At 44.5% G+C, this 25671-nt stretch overlaps 1 protein-coding gene across 15 annotated transcripts in view; it reads left to right on the top strand.

Moving 5' to 3' along the window:
- The window catches only part of MAPK10 (mitogen-activated protein kinase 10), a 928972-nt gene extending 913709 nt beyond the window's left edge, over nucleotides 1-15263 (top strand). For 14 of the 15 annotated variants that reach the window (XM_069630429.1, XM_069630427.1, XM_069630418.1 and 11 more), the window contains one exon: nucleotides 1020-15263. In XM_069630429.1, coding sequence (XP_069486530.1) covers nucleotides 1020-1162 — 143 coding nt within the window. In that variant the 3' untranslated portion in view covers nucleotides 1163-15263. Of the gene's footprint in view, nucleotides 1-1014 lie in introns of all 15 variants that reach the window. The other variant, XM_069630430.1, reaches the window with a different exon arrangement.
- Nucleotides 15264-25671: the final 10408 nt, after the last annotated feature.

Below are 25671 nucleotides of genomic sequence, written 5' to 3'. Positions count from 1 at the left end.
AGGCTGTTACCACTCGATCCAGCCCATCAGCTTGCATCCTATTGCTTAATTGTAGCCTGAGCTACCTTTGCAGGCTCTGTTTATTAGACTGGGTGAAAGGCGGGGGTGGATGTGGGACATAAAGGGTAGTTAGAGTGAGAAGGGGCAGGTGTCTGTCTTTATAAATGCATTGACTGTCTGGCACCCTTCTGTTATGTTTCATCCTTTGTATGCACAATGCTAATTGCTGCAATAAGGGAACATCACAGGACTGAGGGGTAGGGAGGGAATCTTTCAAATTGCAATCCAACAACGTGAACACCATTGCACTGAAAGATTGGCACAGAGGGACACCCCATTCAGCCAACAAGCCAAGGTGGAGCCAGGATTTCCGGTGTACAACAGAAATTAAGGTGCTCCAAAATGTACTCACAGGCAAGATAAATAGTTGTACACTTAGCAAACCTTTAATTGATAATATTAGAGAAGGGATGTGTGCCAGAAATGCATATTTGCCAAATTTGCAAACTGCCTGAAAAATAAGCAAAATTGGCTAAGTGTTTACCCTTTCTGGAAGGTCATTTCAATACTACACCAAACCACCAACACAGTATTCTCAAAGCGCAGAGGCATGTCTGGTTATGCAAAACATTCAAGGACACTGAGCACTGTCTTTGGCCCTGCTATTGGCAGGCCTTTAAGCCTTTCACAGTGCCATGTTTCCATTGTGGACCTAGGCATTTTGAAACCAGGCCCATAGAACATGGTGGACAAAGTAATTCTACTTACCTTCCTAGGCCCCCAAGCAGCCACAAACAGCCATGCGAAATAGACATGAAAACTGTGAGGAAATATGAGCACTTTTAAATTAGGTTGGGTTCTGAATCAATGCTCCTTCTTGGAGAAAGTGGTTTGTGTGGACTGAAAAACCTGGTCGACTATGTGGATCGTTTAGCAAACACGCTTTCAGAGGGCTCAGCCCTTATTTTGCGAACGGGTTTTTAGATTTAATCACTGTGCTGTTTATTTTCTCAGCACAGGTGCAGCAGTGAACAGCAGTGAGAGCCTCCCCCCATCCTCATCCGTCAATGACATCTCCTCCATGTCCACTGATCAAACCCTGGCGTCGGACACCGACAGCAGCCTGGAAGCATCCGCGGGTCCCCTCGGATGCTGCAGGTGACTAGCCGCCTGCCTGCGAAACCCGGCCTTCTTCAGGAGATAACTGCGCAAATCCAGATCTAGAGACCAACAGCACGCAACCTGCAAAGGAGCAACACACAATGCGACGAGAAAGTTCGAAGTCCCTTTCAGCCTGCTTCTCTACTGATTTATGTAATGCAGCTAAGCGCAAAATGTATATTTAACTAACATTTGCTCTGCTTTGTTCTTCTTCCAATGATGCTTACTGCGAAGAATAAGGTAGCGAAAAAAGCGCCTCGTTCCACAAGGGGCACACTAATGGCTGCCAACCCAGCAAAGTGAAACCATTCGTTCTCATCGCGACATGACAAGGTGTGCAGTAGCCTCTCAGACGGTGGTGTGCGTGTGTCTATCTCCCTGCCTCTGAAGCGGCTGCAGCTCATGTATGGATGTGTCACTGTCTGCTTGCCTGGCCCGCTGGAAGGAGATAGGCACACACACATAAACACGCATGTACCATAGATGTAAACATACTAACACACATGTAGATTATAGTACACATGACTGTACAGCATACACTATATGTATATATATATCGTATATAGTACAACAGGAGGCCAATGGTGAGTGGAAGGTGTGAATGCAGCTGTATTATAATGCCAGGTAATTTATTCATTGCTTAGTTTATTTATTTATTTATGTATTTATTGTTTTCTCTATACAAATCTTTGTAGAAAATATATTTTAAAAGAGAATTTCACAGGGACACACCGCTCTGTCAGACACTTAGGAGCCGATTCAGAAAGAGGTTACTCGGACTTCCCTTGGACTTAAAGCTGAAGAGGTCTATTTGAATCATTCGCGAAGAAGCTCGTACTTGGACTTACTCCTGACTGTATCGCTGAGATGCAGTAACTCAGCGGTAAGAGCGAGTTCCTGCTACTGACTTCTTTGAGAGTGGAGTAGGCCCTCCAGGTTTAACGTTGGTGTAAATCAGACATATTCTTAGTACATCTCTGTTATTCGACACCGTAAAGATGTACAACTTAGATTTAGGACAGTCGTGAAAAACGATTAGTGCAGCAACTGCACATGGGAAATCTGGAACGCGTCATTGAGAGGAAATATCACAGCAGCTGATTCAATTCCAGTGAAATGATTTTGTTTTTTAGAAGATCAGTCGAAGCCTATATTTTTAGTTGAAACCCCTGTAAGGCTGGCCCTAGCCTTTCAATTCTACGGTGTTATATGTGCAGAGTGCAGTTTGCGTGAAGAGATCGGGAACCGCCGCTGAGAAGTCTGTGGAATTTACTGATAGGCCAGGTCCACTTCCTCATCTTCCATGAGGTTTTCCAAGGAGCAGCTCTGGAGAGGCACAGGATATCTTACAATCGCTTGGCACATCTGCGGGAGCCATTCCTTGAGTGACCCTTGGCTCCCACACATTTTAGAGGCAATCTCCATAAATGTTGCCCATAGGACTTCACCTTCATCAAATATGCCCTGCGTGTTTCAAAAGCTGCTTATATCACATCTTAGCACACAGGTCCAAACCATTAAAGAATTGCGCTGAAACCTTGAGTACCTGACCCAATGTAAGCAGCTTGAGATGCCCAAACGCCGCATCCACATATACGAGCTACGGGATATGTGGATTTCCGGTCGTGTTCCGCTCTGGAAGTGACATTCCTGTTTTTCTTCTGTGAAAACAGTATTATGAATTCCAGGGTGCACCGCGCACGTAATATGGATATGCATCACCAGCTGTTTGTGAGTTCCTAAAGTCTACTAGCAGGACACCTTGGAGCTGGCGATCAGGCCGGGGAGTGCCTTGCAAGCCCCGGCACCTAAACACATCGGCTCCAGAAATGGATCCTTGCCATGCACTGAATTACACCCTGAATAGTATGGGTTCTGGAATTCAAACTATATGTCCCGTGCTTTCATCGAAGAACAAGAATGTAAAAAAGATCTGCCAGCATAGAATATTTGACTAGAGAGACTCTTTAAGGAAAGGTCCATCGAACATGAGACATGGCAAAATGCCAGCCTATTGGTCAATCGTAGACCTTCCTTTGTGGTACGTTTATATGAGTGTCTCCTATGCTGCAGATAATAGCCATACATGGATCCGTGGGGCTCATGGTGAATAGGGTCAGTAGGACCCCACTCATTGGTTCCAATGCCATTATTGGAAGCACGGTTGAGAAGCGTTCAATGTATTACAACTGTTGGGAGACAGTGTAACATAATATTAAAGAAAGCATCCCCTGAACAGCCAGACCCCTGATTCAGGGTTTAAAGCAATGCAAAGCAGGACAATTAATCTCAGGTGTGGCTAATGCCATTCCCAGCTGAGCGACACCTATTAGGAATGAAGATCGGTAGGCCAAGCTCGGCCCTTTGGAAAGGAGACTTGTAATGGCGGCTGCTGCATGCCTTGGTTTTCTTCGTTTTGTGGGTGCTTCTATGTCAGAGGGTCTCCTTTACAGGACGCTCCCCCGCCATCTCTCAGTTGCCACACACAGTGACCCCTCTGGATACTGAGTCATGCTGGAATCTGAGAGATGCTCCCATGTGAAGCTAAGTGCTCTAGTGCAGGGCAGGTCACTGCTGCGCTGAGACATGGCTGACTTGTTACCTCTGAACCTTCCTGAGGCATCATTGCTCATCATCAGACTGATCCTTCTGCCCTGTAAGCCTCATCTGTTGCATATGAGGCTTGTAATGTGCAATAGACCAGTCTAATGTGCCTGACTGCTCCAGCTTACATGGTGCCAGGAGGGCCTGTTCTGAATGATGACGTTTGTGTCTTGGACAAGAGCTTCTACCATAGGTTCAAGGTCATTGAAACACTGGCATGCCCACTCACGAGTAGCACACTGCGGTCTAAGTAAAACACAAAGATACGAAAACAAGCACAAAATACAGTGGTTACCATGTTCTAAACCATTTTATTGTATGTTTGCTGCTTCTCTAAAAGATTTGCAGTACTTCAGATTTCAATGAGCCCCGCCTCCATATCTATCTACTGCCACTGTTTTAGGAGACATTGTCATTGTCAAAGGGATCCTCTTTTACTTTCCAAGTGAGATTAGCAACACCGTGGTATGAGCCAATCAGAGTCAAGAGGGCGTGTCAGTGCATCATCAGCAAATCTAGGATGAGCCCATGGGTAAAAACATACACAAAGGGTCTAATTCACAGAATGGTGCAAAATATATTGTTGCGGCGCAAAGTCCCTTTGCACTGCAAAAGTACTCTTTGCACCGTGCTGAAAGGGCCTAATTGAAATAAAAGCTCTAAGTAGCGCATATTTAGGGCTTTTTTGTGAATTAGGCTAATTTAACATGGTGCAAACAGTACTTTTGCAGTGCAGAGTGACTTTGCTCCGCAAAATACACTTTGCACCGCTCTGTCAATTAGTCCTGGTTCTACGTGTTTGTTGGCAGTGCACCGCGCTAAACGTTCCATGAATTAACCCCAAAGATTCCTGGAGAGACCAGAAGAGAAGCCAGCAAGAGGAACAAACACATGAATCAGTCCAGTGCCTTGGGAGCGCACTTGCCAAGCAATGTTTCCAAATGGAGACATGACATTTCTTCTTTTAACCTTATTTAGATTATTCTGTTTTTACCTGACAAGTAACTACAGCTACTTTTCCAAAAAGCTGAGTTGCAGCAGTATATATTCTAGCAATAATTATGCTTCAGGAATGTCCACTTTGGATGCCTTCTGAGAGCACATATTGAACATGGCTATTTGAACAGTACGTCATTGCTAATTTAGCAACACCCACTATTCGGAGGCCATACTATGTCGATAGCAATATTCAGCAGCGTAACCTTCAACCAGTTTACAGAGCATGCCAATGCTTGTGGAAACACATACAGGGAAATGGCAAAGCATTGCAGGGGACGTACTGGCAAGCTGTGGCGGAAGGGCACGTGACTGCTACGGAGCAGTTCATTCTACAGTGCGCTTGGAGGTCTTCTTACAAAATAACTTTGCTGTCCAACCTATGTATTGGGCAGACCCATCTTGATCATACTCTAACGTTAGCTGTACGGGAACTCATTGTGTAGAGGGAACTCAAATCGCTGCTCCTTTTTGGTCAAAGAATTGACAAGGGAAATCCCCTTCCATTGTACTAATCCATGACAGACCATTGAGGAAACAAACCAGCACTACACCATCAAAACAATCCTCATTTATTTTGGGTATATGATAGCAATAAACATTTCCGTTCTTTGATAATGGACAGAAAGTTGCCCTTGACGGGACGCTGTCTTGGCCAACCAATGTTTAAGGCGTTAGACCCTTGTTTAAAGAGCTCTTTATACTCTCACTATACTCTACAAAGGTAATGTTTCTATCATTGCATTTTCCTGAGGGACTCTTCAGAGAATACACCGCAAAGCCTCCCACTGGAGTCATGGAAGCAAGACACAACCACGCCCACAAACATAACAAACTAAAGCTTCATTGCGTCAAAGCTTTGCAAGGACACCAAGTGTTTGGACATCCTTAATTCCTTTTACTATCTTGAAGAAACACCCCTTGGAGCTCAAGCGCATTGAAAATAAGCGAGGAAGTTTGAGGACTAACAAACACACCAATATTATTTTGGACATGTTCACCCACAGATGGGTGCATCATTCTCTCAGATTAGTGATGTAGTGCCTTATTTAACTGTTAAGGGGGTCAAACGTGCCATTTACGCATAGGGTGAATGTACACATGATATATTTCTTTATTCATGCCTTTCTTCAGTGAACTGCACCTACAATCAGGTGTGCGTGTTATTTAAGCATGTGCCATTATGATCCCCCCCCATATATTAATATGTTCTATTACTATAACAGGTACCTGGCATAATAACCTGATAATATTTTAGAAATTCCATCCAGCCCTGAAGAAGCTAGGGCCAATGGTTCTAGCCAAGTGCTTCATTATGAGACTCTGTGATTTGAGGATATTGAAGAATCAGGATTACCTATTTGCTGCCACGTAAAGATCCATCTATAGTAATCAGTACAGAAAATGAATAGCATAGATTTGTTGTGTCTGGAGAGAATGCAAAAGAGTCAATGGGCCTCATTACGAGGTTGCTATGGTGCTATTAGCACCGTGGCTAACCCCTTACCGCATTCCGGGTCTGAGTTCTCAGAATAGGGACTTACCGGGTCATTCCAACCTTGGAGGACCCGGTAAGTCCCCATTCTGAGAACCATTCCACATTCCCATTCGTGCCCCCATAGGGCTCAATGGGAATGGGGATGGAGCTAAGGGACCTTGTAACGCGGCAGTAAGGGGTTAACGGCAACGGCATCCTTACCGTTGTCGTTAACCCCTTACCGCCAACGTCGTAATGATGCCCAATGTCAGGGTATTGAATAAAGACAAGGGGCCTCATTATGTGGTAGGCGGTAGCCATGGCGCTATTAGTGCCATGGCTACCCCCTTACCGCATTCCAGGGTCTCGAAATAGGGACTTACCGGGTCATTCCAACCTTGGAGGACCGGGTAAGTCGCCATTCCGGGAACCATTCCCCATTCCCATTCAAGCCCCCATAGGGCTCAATGGGAATGGGGATGGAGCTAATAACGGTACCGCAATTTGCTCTACCGTTATTAGCTCTGAAGTCCCTTAAAAGGTCCCTTCCATAATGCCTGGGAAAACCAGGCGTTAAGGAAGGGACCCGCTTAGGGACCTCGGAATAGGGTGGTAAAGGATTACCGGCACCAGTGCCCTTACCAGTGCTGGTAATCCCTTACCGCCTACCGCGTAAGGAGGCCAAGATCTTGGCAATATTGTTGGTCATGAAAAAGCAGCGGATACTATTCCGAGCTGCACTTGGACCAGCTGAGGCAAACCCATGGTGTTAACAGCCGCTCTGAGAGTCAACCAAAGCTACACTTCTTTGCCAACACCCAATCCTTTTTGATGTTTACATACTTTGCAGATCAAGTTAGAAAACACCAGACTGGGATCAGCACATGGGTGTTTGCATGACAGACTGCATGCATGGGGTTAGTAGAACTTAAGCATTATTTACGGTTTCATCCAGCATTGTCCAATGGAGACCTTTTCATGAGGGTCACAAACATGTGGTTGTTGTTTGTTTGTGTTGCTAATGCCCCTGAAGAATGTTTCCTCAATCCCCATGTTTATGGGTCTACTGTTTCAACCTCTTCAATATATTCTTTGGATTACATTCATCAGGGTTCCAAGTAACCCAAGAACTGTTTTGTCCAGTGGGTTTATCTCACCTTCAAGATGTTTGTCTTTGAATTTTTATTTAGAATTCTGCAATTCCTTACACCCCTAAAAATGTGCAAAATTGACGACACAGATGATGCACTTGGGTGGTAGAAAAATAAGTGCTGTAAGAACAGGCAGTGATGCCCTAGCACGGTATGACTTACATCGTATACAGCTGTCCTGCCATCCATCCATTGTCTAATGGTTTGAGAAGGAACGTACTGTATGTTTGTGCTGAAGCTGAATTAGGTGGAAAAATATTTGTTTTTGTTTCATTGACTGTAACCAGTCGTGAAATATGCCCCGGTAGTGATAAAAAAATAAGAAACATCCAACTCGGTCGATATATACTCAATGTCATTGCCAAGGAACCTAATTGTAAAGTTAGCCTTAACCTTTATTTTTAAAGTCTAGAAAGATTACATACAGGTGTCCACAAAACAACCATAACCATGTGAAAGGATAGTGCTTCAAAAAGGTTGCATCTTAAGATTTTATTGGTCTGCTCTTTGGGACACGTACTGGAGTCTTTAAATGGATGGCTTCAACAATTTTTCCAATTTCAAGGATATCCTGTGCTTCAACTAAATATTTGAATACAATGTTCTCGGATCCTTAGAAGGTCATCTTCATTCGGAAGCGGGAGAAACGGCAATGCTATCTCATTTGATAGTGAATCTAAACTTCAATTGTTCCCCCTGCCTCCCACTTTGTACCAATACATGATACATGACTTAAGAACCAAAATAGATTTGGCATTTGATTGTCTGTAAATTAGAAAGTGACACAGACAGGGACATTATTAATTTATGTTTGAACACATTGAAATTGACCTCACACAAGATCTGCATGATTCATTGTAAATTGAAGGCTAAGTTCAGCTGCCAAAATCTTTTCTTTTTGAAGAATACACACATTTCTTGAAGTGAGTACGAGCAAAGGGTTGTCAAACTAAGAACAAAAAGTGAATGTATAAATGCTGGAAACAGTCAAATAGAAGTATTTTTGTTAGTGTTTGGTGTAATGAATCCCTGGTGGCTCAGACAATCTCTTTTCCTTTCTTCCACGGGAAGGAGAAGTAAGTTCTCAATTTTCACTTAGTTTTATTTACATTTTTATTGCAATAATTCAACATGTTTTTAACTCATTTGTACTTTTTGTTGCAACAAAAAAAAAGAGACTGATCACTAAACAAGTTGAAAGATAAAGACAAAAATCACTGAACTGGATCATTTTGTTCATGTTCGCATGACTCTTTTTAGAGAGTCCAATTTAAGTCCATATTGATTATTTAATTCAAATTATATGAGCAAGAAGCTTTATCATGATTGTAAAGTACATCTTTGATAACCCTTTAAGATGGCCATCTGTGATTTGTGGAAATATCTTGATGGCATACCAGACACACCACTCTGGAGGCTTAAGCCTGAATGGGTATGCTGCTTGTCCATGTAACTGGTCAATAATGCAACCGGTGGAGGCTGCTGTTTTGTAGCTCTTCATGTACATAGAAGATCCCTTGTATTTATACAACTGATCGAGTTGGACATATGGCCAGTACAAGATAAACACCAATGAAACCTCCTGAGCAATCAATAATACAGTGGCTCTTCACCTTGCCATGTCAGTACTATAATCAGATGGGCGTTGCACCTGCCTTTTGTTCTGCATGATCGAACTACAATCCTATGTTAGCCATTGCCCAGGCCACAAAGTACCAGCATCGACAAGTCTACAGAAAAGACATGCAAGGACCATTGATGGCCAAGATGGAAAGAGCCATTAATGTCTGTATTTATCATAAGGTATCTTTGTGATGATCATCCTTTCAGAGTGGGTGAACCTAAACTGTGACATTTGATAAGGAATTGAACATATTTTTGTATAGTTTAATTGTACGTATGGTTTCCCACTTATTTTTACTAGTTCGTGTGGGCTATGAATCATCGAAATGTTCAAGTCATCATTGAGCTGGCACATTGTTATAAAGATTTGCTTGCAATTGTTTAGTGGCTAGGTCAGAAAGTTCTACATCAGTGGTCTGCAACCTTTGTCTTTACAGATGTTTTGGAGAATGACTCCCATGATCCCTAACCGTTGACTATAATGGTTGTGTTTCATACAAGTTGTAATCCCCAATGTTTGGAGAGCAACAATTGCAGTCTCCTGTTCCATGTGTTGGAGAAGAATACTTTTCTCAAAGAATAGCTTCACGCAGGAACTTTCCAGCAGAAATTAAATCCTACGAGTCATGCATTTTGATCAAGCCATATCCCAACCAGGCACCCTTTCAGCTTGTGCATGGAATTTCACAGTACAATACTTCTAACTGAGTGACTTATTGAGGCTTCAAAAAGATCAATCTTTCCTAAATTTGACCCACAGTAAGGGAAGTTACTACATGCATTGATCATTCCATACAACTGAGAAGTCATGAAAAAGTTAAATTGCTAATTTGTTACAATCTTTTTTGATTGTAACATTAAAGAACACAACTAAGCTCATTGTATAGAGCCATAACCGAGAAAAGTAGATGCATTGATATACAAGTACATGGTTAATGAGTAACCAAATGTGTTTTTTCCCTGATCTTTGTATCTACATCATTGGTGGTTTTAGCTCCATCTGCCGACAACCACTCCCGCCTCTGGAACCATACACTTAACCTGATGGCCAACTCAAGAGCCTGGGATCAAAGGCAGATGCCATTGTGTTGAAGTTGCATGAGGATGGCACTGGCTAAAATGGCCAAATGGCAGCAAAGAAAGCACTCCTGTTTATCTCAGAGTTTGTTCTGGGTGATTAGATGAACCAACTGTTTAGCAGCCTTCTTATGTTCATGGAGAGGCAAGTTTGGAAAACCAGACCTGGCAGTGTGGGGGGGAGAAGGGGTTTGTAAATCTCCTCCTCCCCTTGAACCAGCTTTATTTATTCACATATTTTAGGGAGATGATGTGTTTTGCTGCAGTATTGTTGATTTTGTCAAAGAAAACACAAATGTATTAAGTACGGGGTAACTCATTTGGGATTTTTTTACTTCACTGAAATTTCACAGCAGAAAAAACAGAAAAGTACATAGAGCAACACAGTGCTTCAGGAAATCTGCACTGTCGATGAAATCTGGCACTATTATAATTGTAGTCACAGATCCTGACTGTCCTGTTATATAGCTGAGCAATATTTTATTAGGATACAGAAACTCCTGTTAAATGCTTCACTTTCATCCATTTGATTCATGGATTGTTTGCGCCAAAAAAAATGGGATGCGTGCGCCATTCTGCCCGCAAATCCCCATTAGTTAAAGAGGGATTTGCGGGCAGAATGGCGTACAAATCCCGTTTTTTTTGGCGCAAATAATCCATGAATCAGGCCCTTTGTCTGCAGGATATGTTAACATTTATTTTTATTAACAATTTGCCCAGAATTCATTTGATTTGGGTCAGGGCTTGCTCTTCGTTTGATTCTGCTTACGGCCTGCTTCCCTTTAGTTTAAAGATTAGTTTTGCTGCTCTTAACCCCATTCCTGTCATGGTTCTCATACTCCCTACAGAGGCAAAATTCCTCTCCCTGCTTGCAAATACTACAGAATGGTCTAGATTTTGTGGAGGAGCTGTGCCCATAGGGGCCTTAATAAAGGCCACATGTGACTGAGATAAGGACAAATAAGCAATAGTTGGTTCTACAGAGGGAGTTGTTGATCTCCCAATCATATCAATCTTCCAAACAGCAGCGTTGACAAAAAACTTCAAAATGGCTACCATTTTGCAGTCAAAGAATTGTGAATGGCAAGAAAATTGTACATTACAGTCTATTTTTATATCCATCTCCCACATATGGCTTGAGCCAATGTTCGCGCTTGGAACCCTATTAGATAAACTGAGATTTTGTTATCCCCAGGTCGCACACTGTGTACACTGAACGGATTATAAACTTTTATCAATTCCATTCATTTCCAATTGTCCCAGGAGGTGCCTTTATGCAAGTGCCATGAAAAGTCACTAACTGCCCCAAGAAGATTGAGGCCTACTGCCCTCCATAACAGGGCTGCGGAAATATCCCAGAAAGTGGTTGCTGAACCAAATCTGTTATAAAAAATAAAGGCAAAGCTAGAGGAGAACAAAGGCAAAGTGACACCACAGAGCTCTGTAATCAGTATAGCATCCCTTATAACAAAAGAAAAGTAGCACACAGCAGAAGGAAAATTGGCTCCTCTTATTGCATCTTCTTGAGGAGGAGCACATAAAAGGAAAGTAACCAGTTTGTACCCAAATTTTATGTCTGAAATTTGAGCGCAGATCTGATTGGCTAGTATGATCATTCAAATATTGATTGAATATCTCATAAACGTAGCTTCCGCTTTGTTGCTCTATGCAAGAATATGATTTTCTGCTTGGGAGTTCCAATAAGAAAAGAATCGCATGGTGTATCTTTGGTGTTGTATTAATTCCGAATTGAAAAATCATACGATTGGGAAGAATGAGTCCTTGGGGCCTGCAACTGATAAATTAGCAAGCAATTACACACTCTAGTCCAACACACATTTGATGTTGATCCACAAGTTCAAGGTTCAATCCATGCAGATGCCATTGCTAGCTCCGATTGATAGCAAATCGATAGGGTGTGGCCTTTGCAAAGAATGTCTTCGATTTTGATAAGTGCCTTCACGTTAAACAAATTATTCTCTGTTTCTGTTTGAAAATTGTAGCACTGAAGAGGGAGGTGGGGAACGAAACCCGCTGCCCGCTGCATGCTAGGAACGGCAGTAGGTTAGCCTGTACATTGTGGATGCCGCTCGCGCGCGTATGTCTCTGGGGTAGTCAGTCAAAACAAGTTGGGTTCCACCACCATCCTCCTTCTTGCCGACATTCTTGAACAGAATCATGCATGGTAGACCCGGGACACTTATATATTATGTGTCTCATTGGGCATTATTTACATGTGCATTTGTCCTTCTGAAAACCCAACTGGTTTGTATTGTTCGGTGGATAGACAGTACCAGCCGTTATTTTAGCTACACCTTTTGAGGTATGCATCAATGAGTGCGTGTGTATATTCCGCACATGGGCCCTTTAAACGTTCGGCCCAGCGAGTGGGCGGAGCTAGAAATGTCTTCTAAAGTCGACGCTAGATAGGAAGCAGAATTCTCATACCAGTAAAAGGGAATAGTCCTGTCAAGGGGCGTGTGGGTGTCATAAAGACTTGCCAACGTGTATTCTGTGACATCTGCATTCCTCTTTTCAGTAAAGCAGATTTCCACACATCTAAAGGACTTGCTTCGTAGCGTAGGATTAACCGTGGATCTCAATAACGGTGGACATCCCATTTTAGAGCGTAGAATTAATCGTGGACCTCTGCGAAAACCACTACTCAGAAAATGCAGTGGTACTACAAAAAGAAGTGCCTATGATGTTTTGGGAGCATCCTTGCTATAGGTTTAACAGCAGTCTCCCTAAGGACTTTCTAGTCTAACTAGTGTACACCTCTGGGACGCATGTTGCAGGCAAAGTACACACACCGTGTGGAGACCTCCGAGGATGGCTGTGGTGGATTATCAAGCGCACTGGTAGGGAGGCGGTGAGGCAGATTGCTTGCATTGTAAAATGCCCCAACAACATTAATAGACGTTTCTTACCTAGATCTAAAGGGCAGGCAGTAACTTCCAATAGAATCACCAATACAACGTGACACTGGGGCAAATGTCATTCTGCACGTTATTAGCACTCGCAGTGGGGGGAAAAATATATTCTTTCGATGCATTTTGCACCAGAGCAAAGTTTGCCCTAATGCGTTGTATATGAGCAATAAGGCCAACACTTCTCTGGTGCAAAAACGCATTTAAAGCAAAGCATTACAGTAGAGCAATGTTTGCCCTGGTTCTAGTACCTGAAAAGATTCCACTTGGGACAAGGCAAAGTTTCTGTAATAGACCTCTGGATTTGCACTCCCTTATGCCAGAATCTTCACACTGGCGTAACGGCAATTGTGCACAGTATTCGCACAAGGGAAAATTGCTCCCGTACAGAAACGTATTCATTCAGAGCATCCTTGTGCCAGGCAAGGTGTGTGGGAAGGGTGAGTTTGATTTTAAGGACAACAAAATGTTGTACCCCAAAAGGGGTGTTCTCACATTAGGCTTCCTTCACACCACAACCCCACTCCTACGGTCACTGCCTCAGAGAGAGGCGTGTGGAACACGCTTCGTGAAAGCAACCTGGCCTCAGCTCTTTGCCCCATAGTCCAGTGCCATTCCCATGCATGCACAGAACCGGTTGTCCAAGAAGCACTTTGGTGTAGACTATTTCACCAGTGGGATCTGATGAAATTAGTCTGAAATGCTGCAACATGTAGCCAAGCGTGGTCTGCGCAGCGAACGATCCAAGTTCCACGATTGACCGCTCACTGATTCTGCAACCCATGGAACCCTGGGCTTCACTATTGCCATTCTGTTGCCTTCAGTTGTGTGTTAGCCTCTATGCATTAAAGTGTGAAAAATGCCTTTTTTCCTAAACGCAGCTCAAATGTGGCTGTTTTTGACCAATTGCATTACTTTTCTCAAACCTTATCAGAGAGATACCCATATTTTTTGTGAAACGTTTACCCCGTTCGCTGCGACTCAATGTAGCTGAAGCCGTTGAAGACGCTGCTCTTGGGAATCCAGAACTAAGTCCCAGAGATAAGGCAGTCAAGCTAACAGAACTTCATGAGGCAGGGAGCACATCTCCTTGAAGAGTTGAAAAGATCGAAATCCCACAGGTGCTTTACATCCTGGAGCCGCGCCCCAGAAATCACCATAGCTACGTTTGTCAAACACAGTTGTGTGATGATGACCTGAACTCCATTTTGGAAGTGAACAATTTTCTTTTGCCTCTCGCTGACTGCTTTGAATGCCGCTGCAGGTAGCCACATTCATTGAACAGATGGCACAATCCCAAGCTACCCGCATCAAACATACCTTTCTCTACGCTCAGTTAACCGGGCTACGCCTCACCACCATTACCATACACGCAGACAATTAAGGTTGAGGAGCTCCGCTCTCAACCTGGGAATGTACATTTTTCAGGGCAACAGGGTTTGAAATAATACCTGGCAGGACATTCAGAAATAAGTCATGCAGGTAAACATGCACTTTCCAAGGTAGAGCATAAATCCATCCCATTCTCAGCAAAGACAGTGGATCAGAGCATCCAAGCGACACCATACATCATGCATTGCGTTCTCCTCATTGACTCATTCATGAATGTTAAATAAGAGTAGAGTTGGTGAAGAGACAAGGGGGTCTTGTTTTGGTGGCAAAACCAAATCGCAGCGGCTAAACAAATGCAATGCCAGTGCTATTAGGGCAGACATTTTAAAATAGGAAAAAATCCTACCAACTTCATAAGCAAAAGTTTGTAAACTGCTCCTCTTCAGGAGTTTGAATTATAGAGGAGGGGGAGGATTTTCAACTGCTTAGATTAGTTGTAATAATCTTTGTGTAAAAAATTAAAAATATTATGACATTATTTCAAGATCGAATGGTCTTTTTTATGTACTGTTTGTGAATCATTTTGTTTCCGGTCAAAGAATAAGACACATTGCCGGTTCCTCTGAAGACAGTGCTTTGTAAAAATGACAGTTCTTTTCCCATCACTCGAAAGGTCTGCACTTTTATGACAAAATATAATCAGGTCAGAATGTGAGAAGAAGCTTAAGAATCTCCCACCCTGAACTTATTATGTTTTAATAAAAACAGGAAAAAAATCCCTGATCAAAACAAAGAAAAACCAACCGATCAGAAAGAAAAAAAATAAGGCACTCAAGATTTTAAAAGTACTGTGTATGAATAAATACTATATGTATGTGATTGAAAATAAAAAAAGAAATATTTGGAATGAGACTCGGACAGTGTGTTTGTGTATGTTTCCTGAATAATCTGTTTTATTGTCTGCAAAATCATCCTCATACATTCACCAATTTCCTTCCATCACCGGCCGGCGAGGACTCTTAAGAAGCAGAGATAACGGAAGTCATGTTTTGAGCATAACCAATCTTGATTTATCTTCAAAAGGGCTTCCCTGAAAAGCAACTGTAGCTACTAGGAGGATATGAACCCCAGCCTACAATGTTTATGTAAATGAGCATGTGTCCTTCTCCTCCTCATAACGGCTTCAAATATGAGACTGGGCTGATATGAAGTACGCGCATCTACACCTCCGTCATTTGCTTATTGGAGCTGTATTATTGAAAGGTTTTGATCACACATTATAAGCACTTGCACCTTGAGAGGTGATCACTCCAACATAAGCAAGCAGGGTGCCCTACTCAACCTAAAAGGCAAGTAGGCACCTTGCAGGGCACCTTACAATGATCTTTGCCAGAAGCTATGCTGTGTAATGGGGGTTATGGAGGGCAGGGCCCTCCCATTAAATATAAAATGGTGACTTCACAACCAAAATAAAAGTCTGTGAAAACACATAGGACCTCATTATAATGTGGGCAGTGCAGTAAAATGTGGCGATAATACAATTTACACAGCATTACTGCACCGCCCAACTATGAGTTTGGGGTTAAGGTGGAGGAAAAAACTCCAGCAAGAAGCTGCAGGTATTTCTGCCGCGTTGCCACCCAAAATTAGCCAACTTGGTGTTATTACCGCTAGCAGAATTATCAGCAGCGGTAATACCATCAAAATCCCCCATGGAGTCCTATGGACTCCAATTTATGGGGATTAACATCACCTACCTTCACTTGTAATCTGGCAGTAATACCGCCAAATCAAGTGGTGGTAACAGTAATGTAGTTTGGTGGTACCTCGGTGGATTTACTGTGGAGATACCACCTACCTTATAATGAGGCTGATAGAAACTTAAACAATATGATTGTGTTACCAATGTAACCAAATGTGCTTATTCCTTTCCCTTTTTCCTGATAGTCCTATTGATTCTTTTTTACAAGTTGTTAAGATGGATCTCCAAAATCAGCCTGTGTGGGAGGATTTTGGAAGGCCACCATATTAAGTTGAACAAGGAAGACACAGAGAGGTTAGCCAAACCCAATCAGGTGAGGTAGTAGAGTGGCAAGGCTTAGGCCCTCATTAAGAGTGAGCCAGTCCGGAAATAAGGTGCCGATAACAACATTACTAGCACCTTTTCCAGACCTGCTCCCTCCGAGTCTGCCGCTAGGGGCAGTGAACTCCTGGCAGATAAATCACTGAAGCACCAGCACCGTTACGGCGTCGGTGCTTCAGTGTTCACGTTTTCATGGAGTCCTATGGGAGGGACTCCACGGAAATGGGAACTTATAGTTCCGCCGCCGCCAGTAATATCCTGGTATTACCGGGATAATGGGTGGTGGAAATGGTAAGCAGAGGTTGCCGGTAGGCCACCAGTACTACCGGCGGACAACTGGCGACCTCATAATGATATGATATGATAAGTCATGTTAATGTGCCTGTACACAAGTGTTTCTAGGCAAGACAAAACAAGTGAGGGAAGACAGAGGGAAAACAAAACAAACGATCTTACTAGCCCATGTGTCATTCAGATTGTGCAAGTGTGATACACAAAAGTGCAAGGGGGAGGGCGAGGGGAAGTGCCAGGGGGACAGAAAGGGGAAGTGCAGTAAGAGCAGCAATGCTCTGAGTAAGTGCCGCCAGGGCAGTGCAGCTCTGGATAAGTGCAAGGAGGAAGGGTACTGTAGGGTTCTAAATACAGCCCCTAGGTGTGCAGTAGGCCTGGAATCAGTTCGGGGGCTACTGGTCAAGTGGGAGCCTGGAACCAGTGAGACTCTGAGGGTACCCAGGCAACAAGTCAGCACAGGATACCGTTTGGTGAGCAGGGGAGAGAGAAAGCAAAGGTGAAAAGGAAGGTCTTGAGCTGCTTCCGGAACTTCATGTGGTCCGGTTTAGGTTTGAGAGGGGCAGGGAGCCCATTCCAGAGGGAGGCACCTGCAGAGGAGAGAGACCTACCCACTACTCTCTGCCTGGAGAAGTGCCTGACCCTCACAGAATTGGAGGTGGCTGAGCAAAGGGCTCGAGAAAGAAGGTGAGGGCCTAATCTCAGGAAGGGTGTAAAGTAGTTTAGAGCTTCAATGAGTTCACACAGAGCAACAACAGTAATTAAAGTTAGACAATAAGTATGGAAAAAAACATTATTTATTAGGCCTTTAGTTTACACAATAAGCAGATGGGATTACTAGGCAAATATTATCATACAAAAGCCTTATGGAATAGATGTATACATTCACTCTTAGGAGAGATAGATTAGCATCTGATACAATAACCAAGGCAACCCAAGTAAGTAACTCAGATGCATAAGGATATAAATAACTCTTAGAATCAACACAAAACCGCTTCCCTACATTTTATAAAGCCTAAACCTAAAATGGATTGGGTCCTTGTGCACACAGGTCACCAGTTCCAAAGCAAATATTTATTCAATTATGTTTATGTATAGACAAGTAGTGCCAGTGGTTATGATTATTAAGGGTTTCCAAAGGTAAGTAAAAGTTCAAGTAAAGTTAGGTAATAACTCAACTCAATCCAACCCACTAGGGTAAGCCTAGGTAAGGATCCTTATAACGGATTCTTCCAGAGACAACTGTAGGTGTTCTCGAATACATTGGGGACAACATTGGGCCTCATTATGACCTTGCCGGTCCAGAAACAAGGCTGCCGGTAAGCTTACCGGCAGCCTTGTTTCCGTACCGGCAAATTACAAGTTTGCCTGCCAGGGCTGCTGCGCCCAACAGGTCTGACCCTGCCTGGCACAGCGGCCCTGGTAGGCAGATTCTTCATGGAAGTGCCAGCACCATTAGCAACGGTACCAACCCTTCCGTCATCCCACTCCCATAGAGTCCTATGGGACTGTATGGGAATGGGGAGTTATGAAATCCAGCACATGAATTCCTGCGCCAGTGTGACTTGTAATGTCACGATGGCACTGCGAAGTCAGGTGCCAGTAAAATGTTGCGAGTCTGGCGGCAACCCGCCAGTAGCACTGGCAGGGTTACAGCCAGACTCGTAATGAGGCCAATTGTCTGTGCTTGGTCAAGTCAAGGAAGGTCCAGGGTCAAGGGTACAGAGGTCACTTTCGGCATAAGGATTTAGTTTCGGACAGACATGGCATTCACAGTTCAGTTCCAGATGTCTTCCAATACAAGACCCAAATGAGTAAAGATGGTGACTTCTTTGGAGCAGACCACCTCAGGACACCTTACTGGATTGAAGAAGAAATGTTGCAACTGGAGTCCTTGAGGCAGAGAACACAAGAGCAAACCCAGCAAAGCTTCCCCTCGAGTGAGATGGCTGAAAATGTGGGAACATGCGACTAATGGCACAAGCTGAAGATCTGAAATGTTCTAAGACTCAGCTCAGAACAGCGACAGCTGCAGCAAGGTAGCCTAGGAGAGAGATGGTCAGTCCACTGGTTGCTTCAGGGACACTTCTGAAGGCTCATCAGGCACGGATCCTCGAGCAGTGGTCATCAAGACTGGTTGTTCCCACCAGTCCAGGGGTCAAAGCACCAATGAAGGCCGTCTTGAGATTAGGACGAAGGAGCATGGTTCAACTGGGACAACACTGAAGCTACTACTGGTAGGCTTCCCTTCAGCATAGAAGTCTTGGTTCCAATGATGATCTGCTGAACAGTCACAGGAGTCCTCTTTATCTCCAAGATTTAGGCTGGAAGCAATCCCAAGCCCACCAATGATACGGATCTGCACCATTCAAACAGCCGGTCCCAGCCCCCTTCTCTGGCACACACATAACACCACTAATCCTGCAAAGGCCACAGCTTTCTCCATGAAAGGGATTTCCGTATAAGGTATTTCCTGATATGGGAAGGCATGAAAAAGGCCAAAGAACAATACGGCAAAAGAACAAGCAGAAATCCTTGTGACACTGCCATTTTACGGTGCTAGCCATCATTAGGAGTCATTTGCAGTAAACGTGCAAAGGTAAAATAATACTAAAATGGTAAAATGTCACAGCTGTCGCCAGCTTGTGTTAGTCACATTTTAAAAGTAACCAAAAAGCCATTTTATAAAAAAAAGATACAAGGATACAAAATATCCTAACCGTACTTCACTGTAAGGTGATGTGTACAATTGTAACAGAACAAGAATTCAAAAAGAGGCACTTCACGGGTTTGCTGGTACAGGCAAACTTGCCTTACCGTAACCGGTGCACAAAAAATCCTGGTATTACCAGGATAGTACAGGTGCCAGCAACAGTGTTAAGGCCATTCCATCAGTCCATAGCACTCCATAGAATGGGTGTGCCGCAATCACCACACCAATTGTATCGGTGTGATGAATCAAATTCCGAGGCACCAGTGGTGCAGGGATGGATATCAGTTTCTAAACCATCAATCAGCCCCACACCTCTAGTACATCAGAAAAGATCCAAACAGATTGGAACACAAGCCAATTATAAACCTCTTTGTCCAATTTTGGTAACTTGGATGGAAAGGCAGGCTTTCTCTGCAAGGTCGTGGATCTTTGGTTAGTTGCAACACATAGAAAATACAATTATTACCAAATGATAAAAGGGACTGTCCAGTCAAGGTTGTATAAAAATATTGAGTTTATTATTACTACAACTGACAGTTCTAGCACACTACGAAATACAACTCAACCTGTAAAGGAACACAGAGGACAGACAGTTTCATGAAGGAAAGGGATGCACTCTGGATACTGACAGGAGGGTTGGTAAATTAATCAGTCTTAATGTTCAAGGTTATTTGCTTTCAGCACCAAGGGGCAAAGGGTCGTAAATGTCTCTAGGGGCCTTTGGAGAAGGACCATGGGGGCACAACCACAATGCACCTGGTGTTAATAGGTTGTTGATGCTTGACGGTGCTGAGGTGGTTCCAGGTTGTTTTGCATCTCCTAAAACAGAGTTCCAGGTGGAAGACAGCTGCGGGTACTCGGCAGCAGGCAGTTCGGCAAGAAAGGATGGACGGACAGCTGCAGGGTGGCCTACACCATGGCTCTTGGCCAAGAATCATTGTCTCTGTGTTGTTGGCACATTGGGAACACTGGTTGAGGCGTCTCAGATGGCTCTGGTGACTGCGGCGTGACATCAGTCAGCGGTGCAGCTAGTAGCGGTTCGAGGACTTGACTGTCTCGAAAATGTCCTTAAAAGATGGATGCTGGTTAATGCATGTGTGGCACTACTCCTAGCTTCTTCTCATGGCTTGTGTCATCCTTTCAAAATGGACGGAGAGTTTTTGAAGGCAACAGCCTTGTCCTTAGTTCAGATGCTCTCCGGCACATCCCACCTAGGAAGCTTGCTGGCAGAACCTAGCAGGGCAGGCTGTGTTCTGGCTGGGTACCGGTTCTGGAGCTGCTGAATGGATCTTCTGAGTCTGGTATCTCCCTCTGTTCCCTGGGAGATGTTTAGGGAAGGGATCTTGCTTTCCTCTTGGAACTCCAGGCCTTCCTTCACTGGTGGAAGATGTAAGGTAGACTGTAATGTCAGCCCGGGTCCAAATGAGTCCTTCTTCCTACTCCTTTCAAATTCATTGGGCCTCATTACGACCCTGGCGGAGAACCATGGTGCAATTTGCACCATGGTCCATGGCGCAGAGCTGCCAACTCCGCCATGGGGGTTGGCGGACTTACCGCCCCATTCCGACCTTGGCGGGGCGGTAAGTCCCCAATCCCCATTTACCCTTCCCCATTCCCATTTTTGCCCCATAGGGTATAATGGGAGTGGGGAAGGCGTTAATTACGCCACTGTAATTTACGGTGGCGTAATTAACGACAAGTCCCGTAGCGCCATGGATTTTTCCGCCTGCAAAAAGCAGGCGTAAAAATCACCATGGCGCTACGGGATCTCGTAGTCGGGCGGAGAGGTACACCATGGGTTACGCCGGCGTAAACCCCTTTCCGCCAGGGTCGTAATGAGGCCCATTGTATGATCTGCTAAGTGAGGGGTTCATCCCTCTTTTAAAGCCAAATGGGCCCCAGTGATTGGTGCAGACTAAGACTACCTTAAGGAACCAATCTTGGGTCCCCATCAACAATCTTCTGTTATGCATGAGGTCAGGACGAGTGCTCTGCAACATGAAAGTTAAGGGGTGACAACATATACCTAAGTCCCACCCATCTTCCTGTCTCTTGTGAATCAAAGTGTCTCTCTGGTTAACTGAGCCCTCTGTGACTCTTGATTAAAGTGCAGGTCTCCCTTGAAGTTTGTGACGAAAGAAGACTTCCTGTCTCCCTCAAATCACATACTTCTCCCCTCTGAAAGGGGTCCACTCTGCAGGAGTACCTATGGTAACTGATGGACCCAGACATGTTAGTCACAGCCTTTAATACAGTGGGGTGGGAACTAGCTTCAAGGTGACACATTGCATACCAAAGGAGTGTTAGCCCCACTTTCCTGTTGTCTGTCTGACAACCAAGCCCCATTCAGTTTTTCCTCAATTATCTCTCATTAGTATGCACTTTCACCAACTGAACTAAACAATGGGAAAGCAGATCCATAGAGCCTTTGATATTTTAATTAGGCTGCCCATGGCCAGAGGAAGGTGTGCCTTCCCCCTTCTTGAGATGGTTTAAGGTACCCGCGGCTGTCACATTCCATCTGAACATGACAGGAGAGGATGGCGCCTGTACATGTCACTATGCGTTTCTTGGGGTGAGCAGAGAAAATGTGTGCGGAATGGCCTCCCACATTTTCGAAGGTTGATTTCCCATCATTTATTTCCATTATCAAAAAATAAAAAAATAAAACAGGCAAGCGCAGACTCTGTGTGCGGATGGTCGAATTCCTCACAGGCCCCCCAGCCTCAACATGTGAACTACCACCCTACTGAGGGTCTGGTTCGTCATCAAGTTGAAAGTACCGGCTGAAGCCCTATGCATTTCCATGCTGGAAGCCTGGCTTGTGCTGGATCTCCATATCCAACCCTGTAGGGATATGGCCCAACACAAAAGCTTAGGGTTCTCCCCTTGCATAGCAATTATCCATCGCAGAGGCCTGTGGTCCATCTGGACTGTAACTTGAGACCCAAAGATGTAGGGTTTCAGCTTCTTTATAGCCCACACGACCGCATACACCTCTTTTTCTATGACAGCCCAGTTCCTTTCCCTTTTTTCAACCGCCTGCTAATGTAGGCAACATGTTGCTCTACCCCTTCAGAGTTCAGCTGTGCTAACACTGCTGCAATTCCAAAATCACATGCTTTTGTCTGGATAATGAATTCCTGAGCATAGTCTGACACTTTCAGAATGGGGTCCCCGAAGAATCCATCCTTTAAATCCTGAAAGGAGCTTTGAAAGGCGGGGGTCCGAATTACCTTCCTTGGCATCTTCTTGGACGTTACATCATTCAGCGGCATGGCAATGGTCCCAAACCCTCTGCTGAACGACCGGTAGTACCCAGTGAGACCTAGAAAGGCTCTCACCTGCGTCTGTGTGGTGGGGATGTCTCAATGCTTCACAGTCTGTACCTTTCCTTTGAGAGGTTGTTTCTTACCTCCATCGGCCAGGTGGCCTAGGTAAGTCACGGTACCCTGCGCTATCTGACACTTCGTGCCATTGATAGTCAAGCCTGCATTTTGCAGCACCTAAAGCACTTGTTTCAGGTGAGATACATGATCCTCCCAGGTGTGGCTGAACACAACAATGTCATCTAAATAGGCGACACTGAAGTTTTTCAGTCCAGAAAAAGACCTGGTTGACCATCCTCTGAAAAGTTAAAGGGGCATTCCTCAATCCAAAGGGCATCACAGTGAAATGATAATGTCCTTCCGGTGTTGAGAATGCCGACCTCTCTCTCTCGCTCGATCTGTCAAGCCGACCTGCCAATACCCCGCAGTGAGGTCAAAAGTACTCATGTACTTGGCAGCGCCAAGCTTGTCAATGAGCTCATCTGCCCGAGGAATGGGGTGAGCACCTGTCTTCATGACAGAATTGAGCCCCCGGTAGTCCACAAATAAACAAACTTCAACTTTGCCACCACTGGTCTTTTTAGCGACCAGTACCACTGGGATAGCCCAGGGGCTGTTGGATGGCTCTATCACTCCTTGGGACAACATATTGGAGTCGTCCTCCTTGATGGTTTCCCTGATCTTATTGGACATCCGGTGAATCCTACTCTTCACCACTTACTGCCTCCAGTGTCCACATCATGGGTGCACCAATCTGCGCGACCTGGAGTCAGAGAAAATAGACCTGCAAACTATCCCAGTAAACAGCGACAGTCTGTCTATTGCTGTACTGACAGGTCTGTTGCAAGGTTGACACCTTCAACTGACCCATCGGTGGCTTCTGTCTGCAAGAGGTCTGGGAGGGGATTGGTCTCCTCCTCAGTCTCTATGTCATTAATGCCATGACCAAGTCATCCCGGCTATAATGGGGTTTTGGCCAGTAGACGTGAAAGGCCCTGCACATCTGTTTAGGTCCTTTCACGTCAATGAGATAATTCACCTCACTGACCTTTTCCAGCACACAGTAAGGCCCGGTCCACTTGTCCTGAAGGGCACTGGGTTTGACAAGCTCCATAATCCATACCCACTGGCCTGGAGACTAGAATGTCACTGTGGCCTTCTGGTCCTGCCAGTGATTCATCAGCTCCTAACTGGTCTTCGGATTCTTTGTCGCCTGTTCCATGTACTTTGCCATTCTAGACCGAAGGCTGAGTACATAGTACACCACATCTCGTGTAGGGGATGAGGGTTTGCTTTCCCATCCCTCCTTCACAAGACTGAGGGGACCTCATACAGGGTGTCCGAACAGAAGCTCAAAGGGGCTAAACCCTACTCCATTCTGTGGCACCCCCCTGTAGGCAAACAGAAGGCATGGCAGGAGAATACTCAATTTTCTCCTCAGGTGCTGTTACAAGACACATATCATGCCTTTCAGGGTCTTATTGAACCGCTCAACAAGCCCATTGGTTTGTGGATGGAAGGAGGTAGAGAACCGGTAGGTGACTCCACACTCTTCCCCCATAGCCTTCACTTATGCTGATAGGAAGTTTGATCCCCTGTCAGAAACGACTTCCTTGGGGAATTCAACATGGGAGAATATCCAATCAGAGCCTTCGCAACCACGGGGGCTTTTATGCTCCTCAGAGGAATAGCCTCAGGGTATCTTGTGGCGTGATCTACCACCACCAAGATATATCTGTTCCCTGAGCTTGTTTGAGGATCCAAAGGACCCACAACATCCATGCCTATTCTCTCAAAAGGCCGCCCAAACACAGGTAGTGGAATTAAGGGGGCCTTTGTGGCACCACCTGACTGGCCAGAAACTTGACAAGTTGTACTGCGACCAGTAAAAGTGTCCAGACAACTGGTCCGATGTCTTAGTCACTCCTGAGTAATGGATAGGGATGCAGAATAACTCTGACACAAAATAATTGAACCGACTCAGGAAGATGGCAAAGTTTACTATTTTACTGTTTTAAAGTTTACTGTTTTAATATCAATTGTCTAAAACTGGGAGTTACAACAGACATCAACAGACATTCACTTGAGCTCACAGTAAATTTCACATAAAAACGCATTTATGTACTAACAATTTGTCATTGGTGACTTCATTCTATGTGGCAAATGACAAAAACCTACAAAGGGTTGTGATAGACTCAAGGGGAACATCTAAGTGACTACTTATGCCTACCTCTAAAACATGTCATCTTCAACACTATTAACTACACGGTATGTCATTGGCTCTCAAACTATAAGACTCTTCATTATACGGCCCTCTACAATTGGTTGGCACGATCATGCCATGTCTGGAACATTCGGTTCACTTAGCAGTACGTAAGCTCATGCCCAGGTGCCAGGAGGTGGATTTGACTTTACCTCCTCACCCAATTAGCCCAACGTCTCTCATCACCCATGCCTTCTGCCATGAAGATTGTCTTTGAACTTGGCCTTGCCCCAGGGAATATAATGGAGTGCAAGTACGCACTATTGCTGTTCTAGGACTCCAAGCTCAACTCTATTTCCATCCTTGGCTCACATGACAGGAGACAACAATTTGGTCTATTTTACAGCATTTAAATGTCTGAAAAAAAAAACCTGGCATCGTGGTGTTCTTTAGTCGCCCCTTAACAAGGGATAATTCAGCTTCTCACATTCACTGCCTTTGAGAATATATAACCGGCCTTGGCTGCCTCAGCTTAGAAACCAGGCCAACAGTCCTGCCATTCATATCCACCATCTCAGCTTATTCATGATGTAACACAGTTCTCAGCCTTTCCTCTCCATGGCTTACTAAATTCATTGCACCGATGTCCAGCTTGTATATAATGGCGGCTTTGCCTACAGTCTATTCACTACGTATTGCCAGCT

The sequence above is a fragment of the Ambystoma mexicanum genome, chromosome 6q (genome assembly GCF_040938575.1).
Source record: "Ambystoma mexicanum isolate Mex_15411 chromosome 6q, UKY_AmexF1_1, whole genome shotgun sequence".
Lineage (NCBI taxonomy): Eukaryota > Metazoa > Chordata > Amphibia > Caudata > Ambystomatidae > Ambystoma > Ambystoma mexicanum.
The sequence above is the reverse complement of the archived record's forward strand: the minus strand, read 5'-3'. Positions and strand labels throughout refer to the sequence as shown.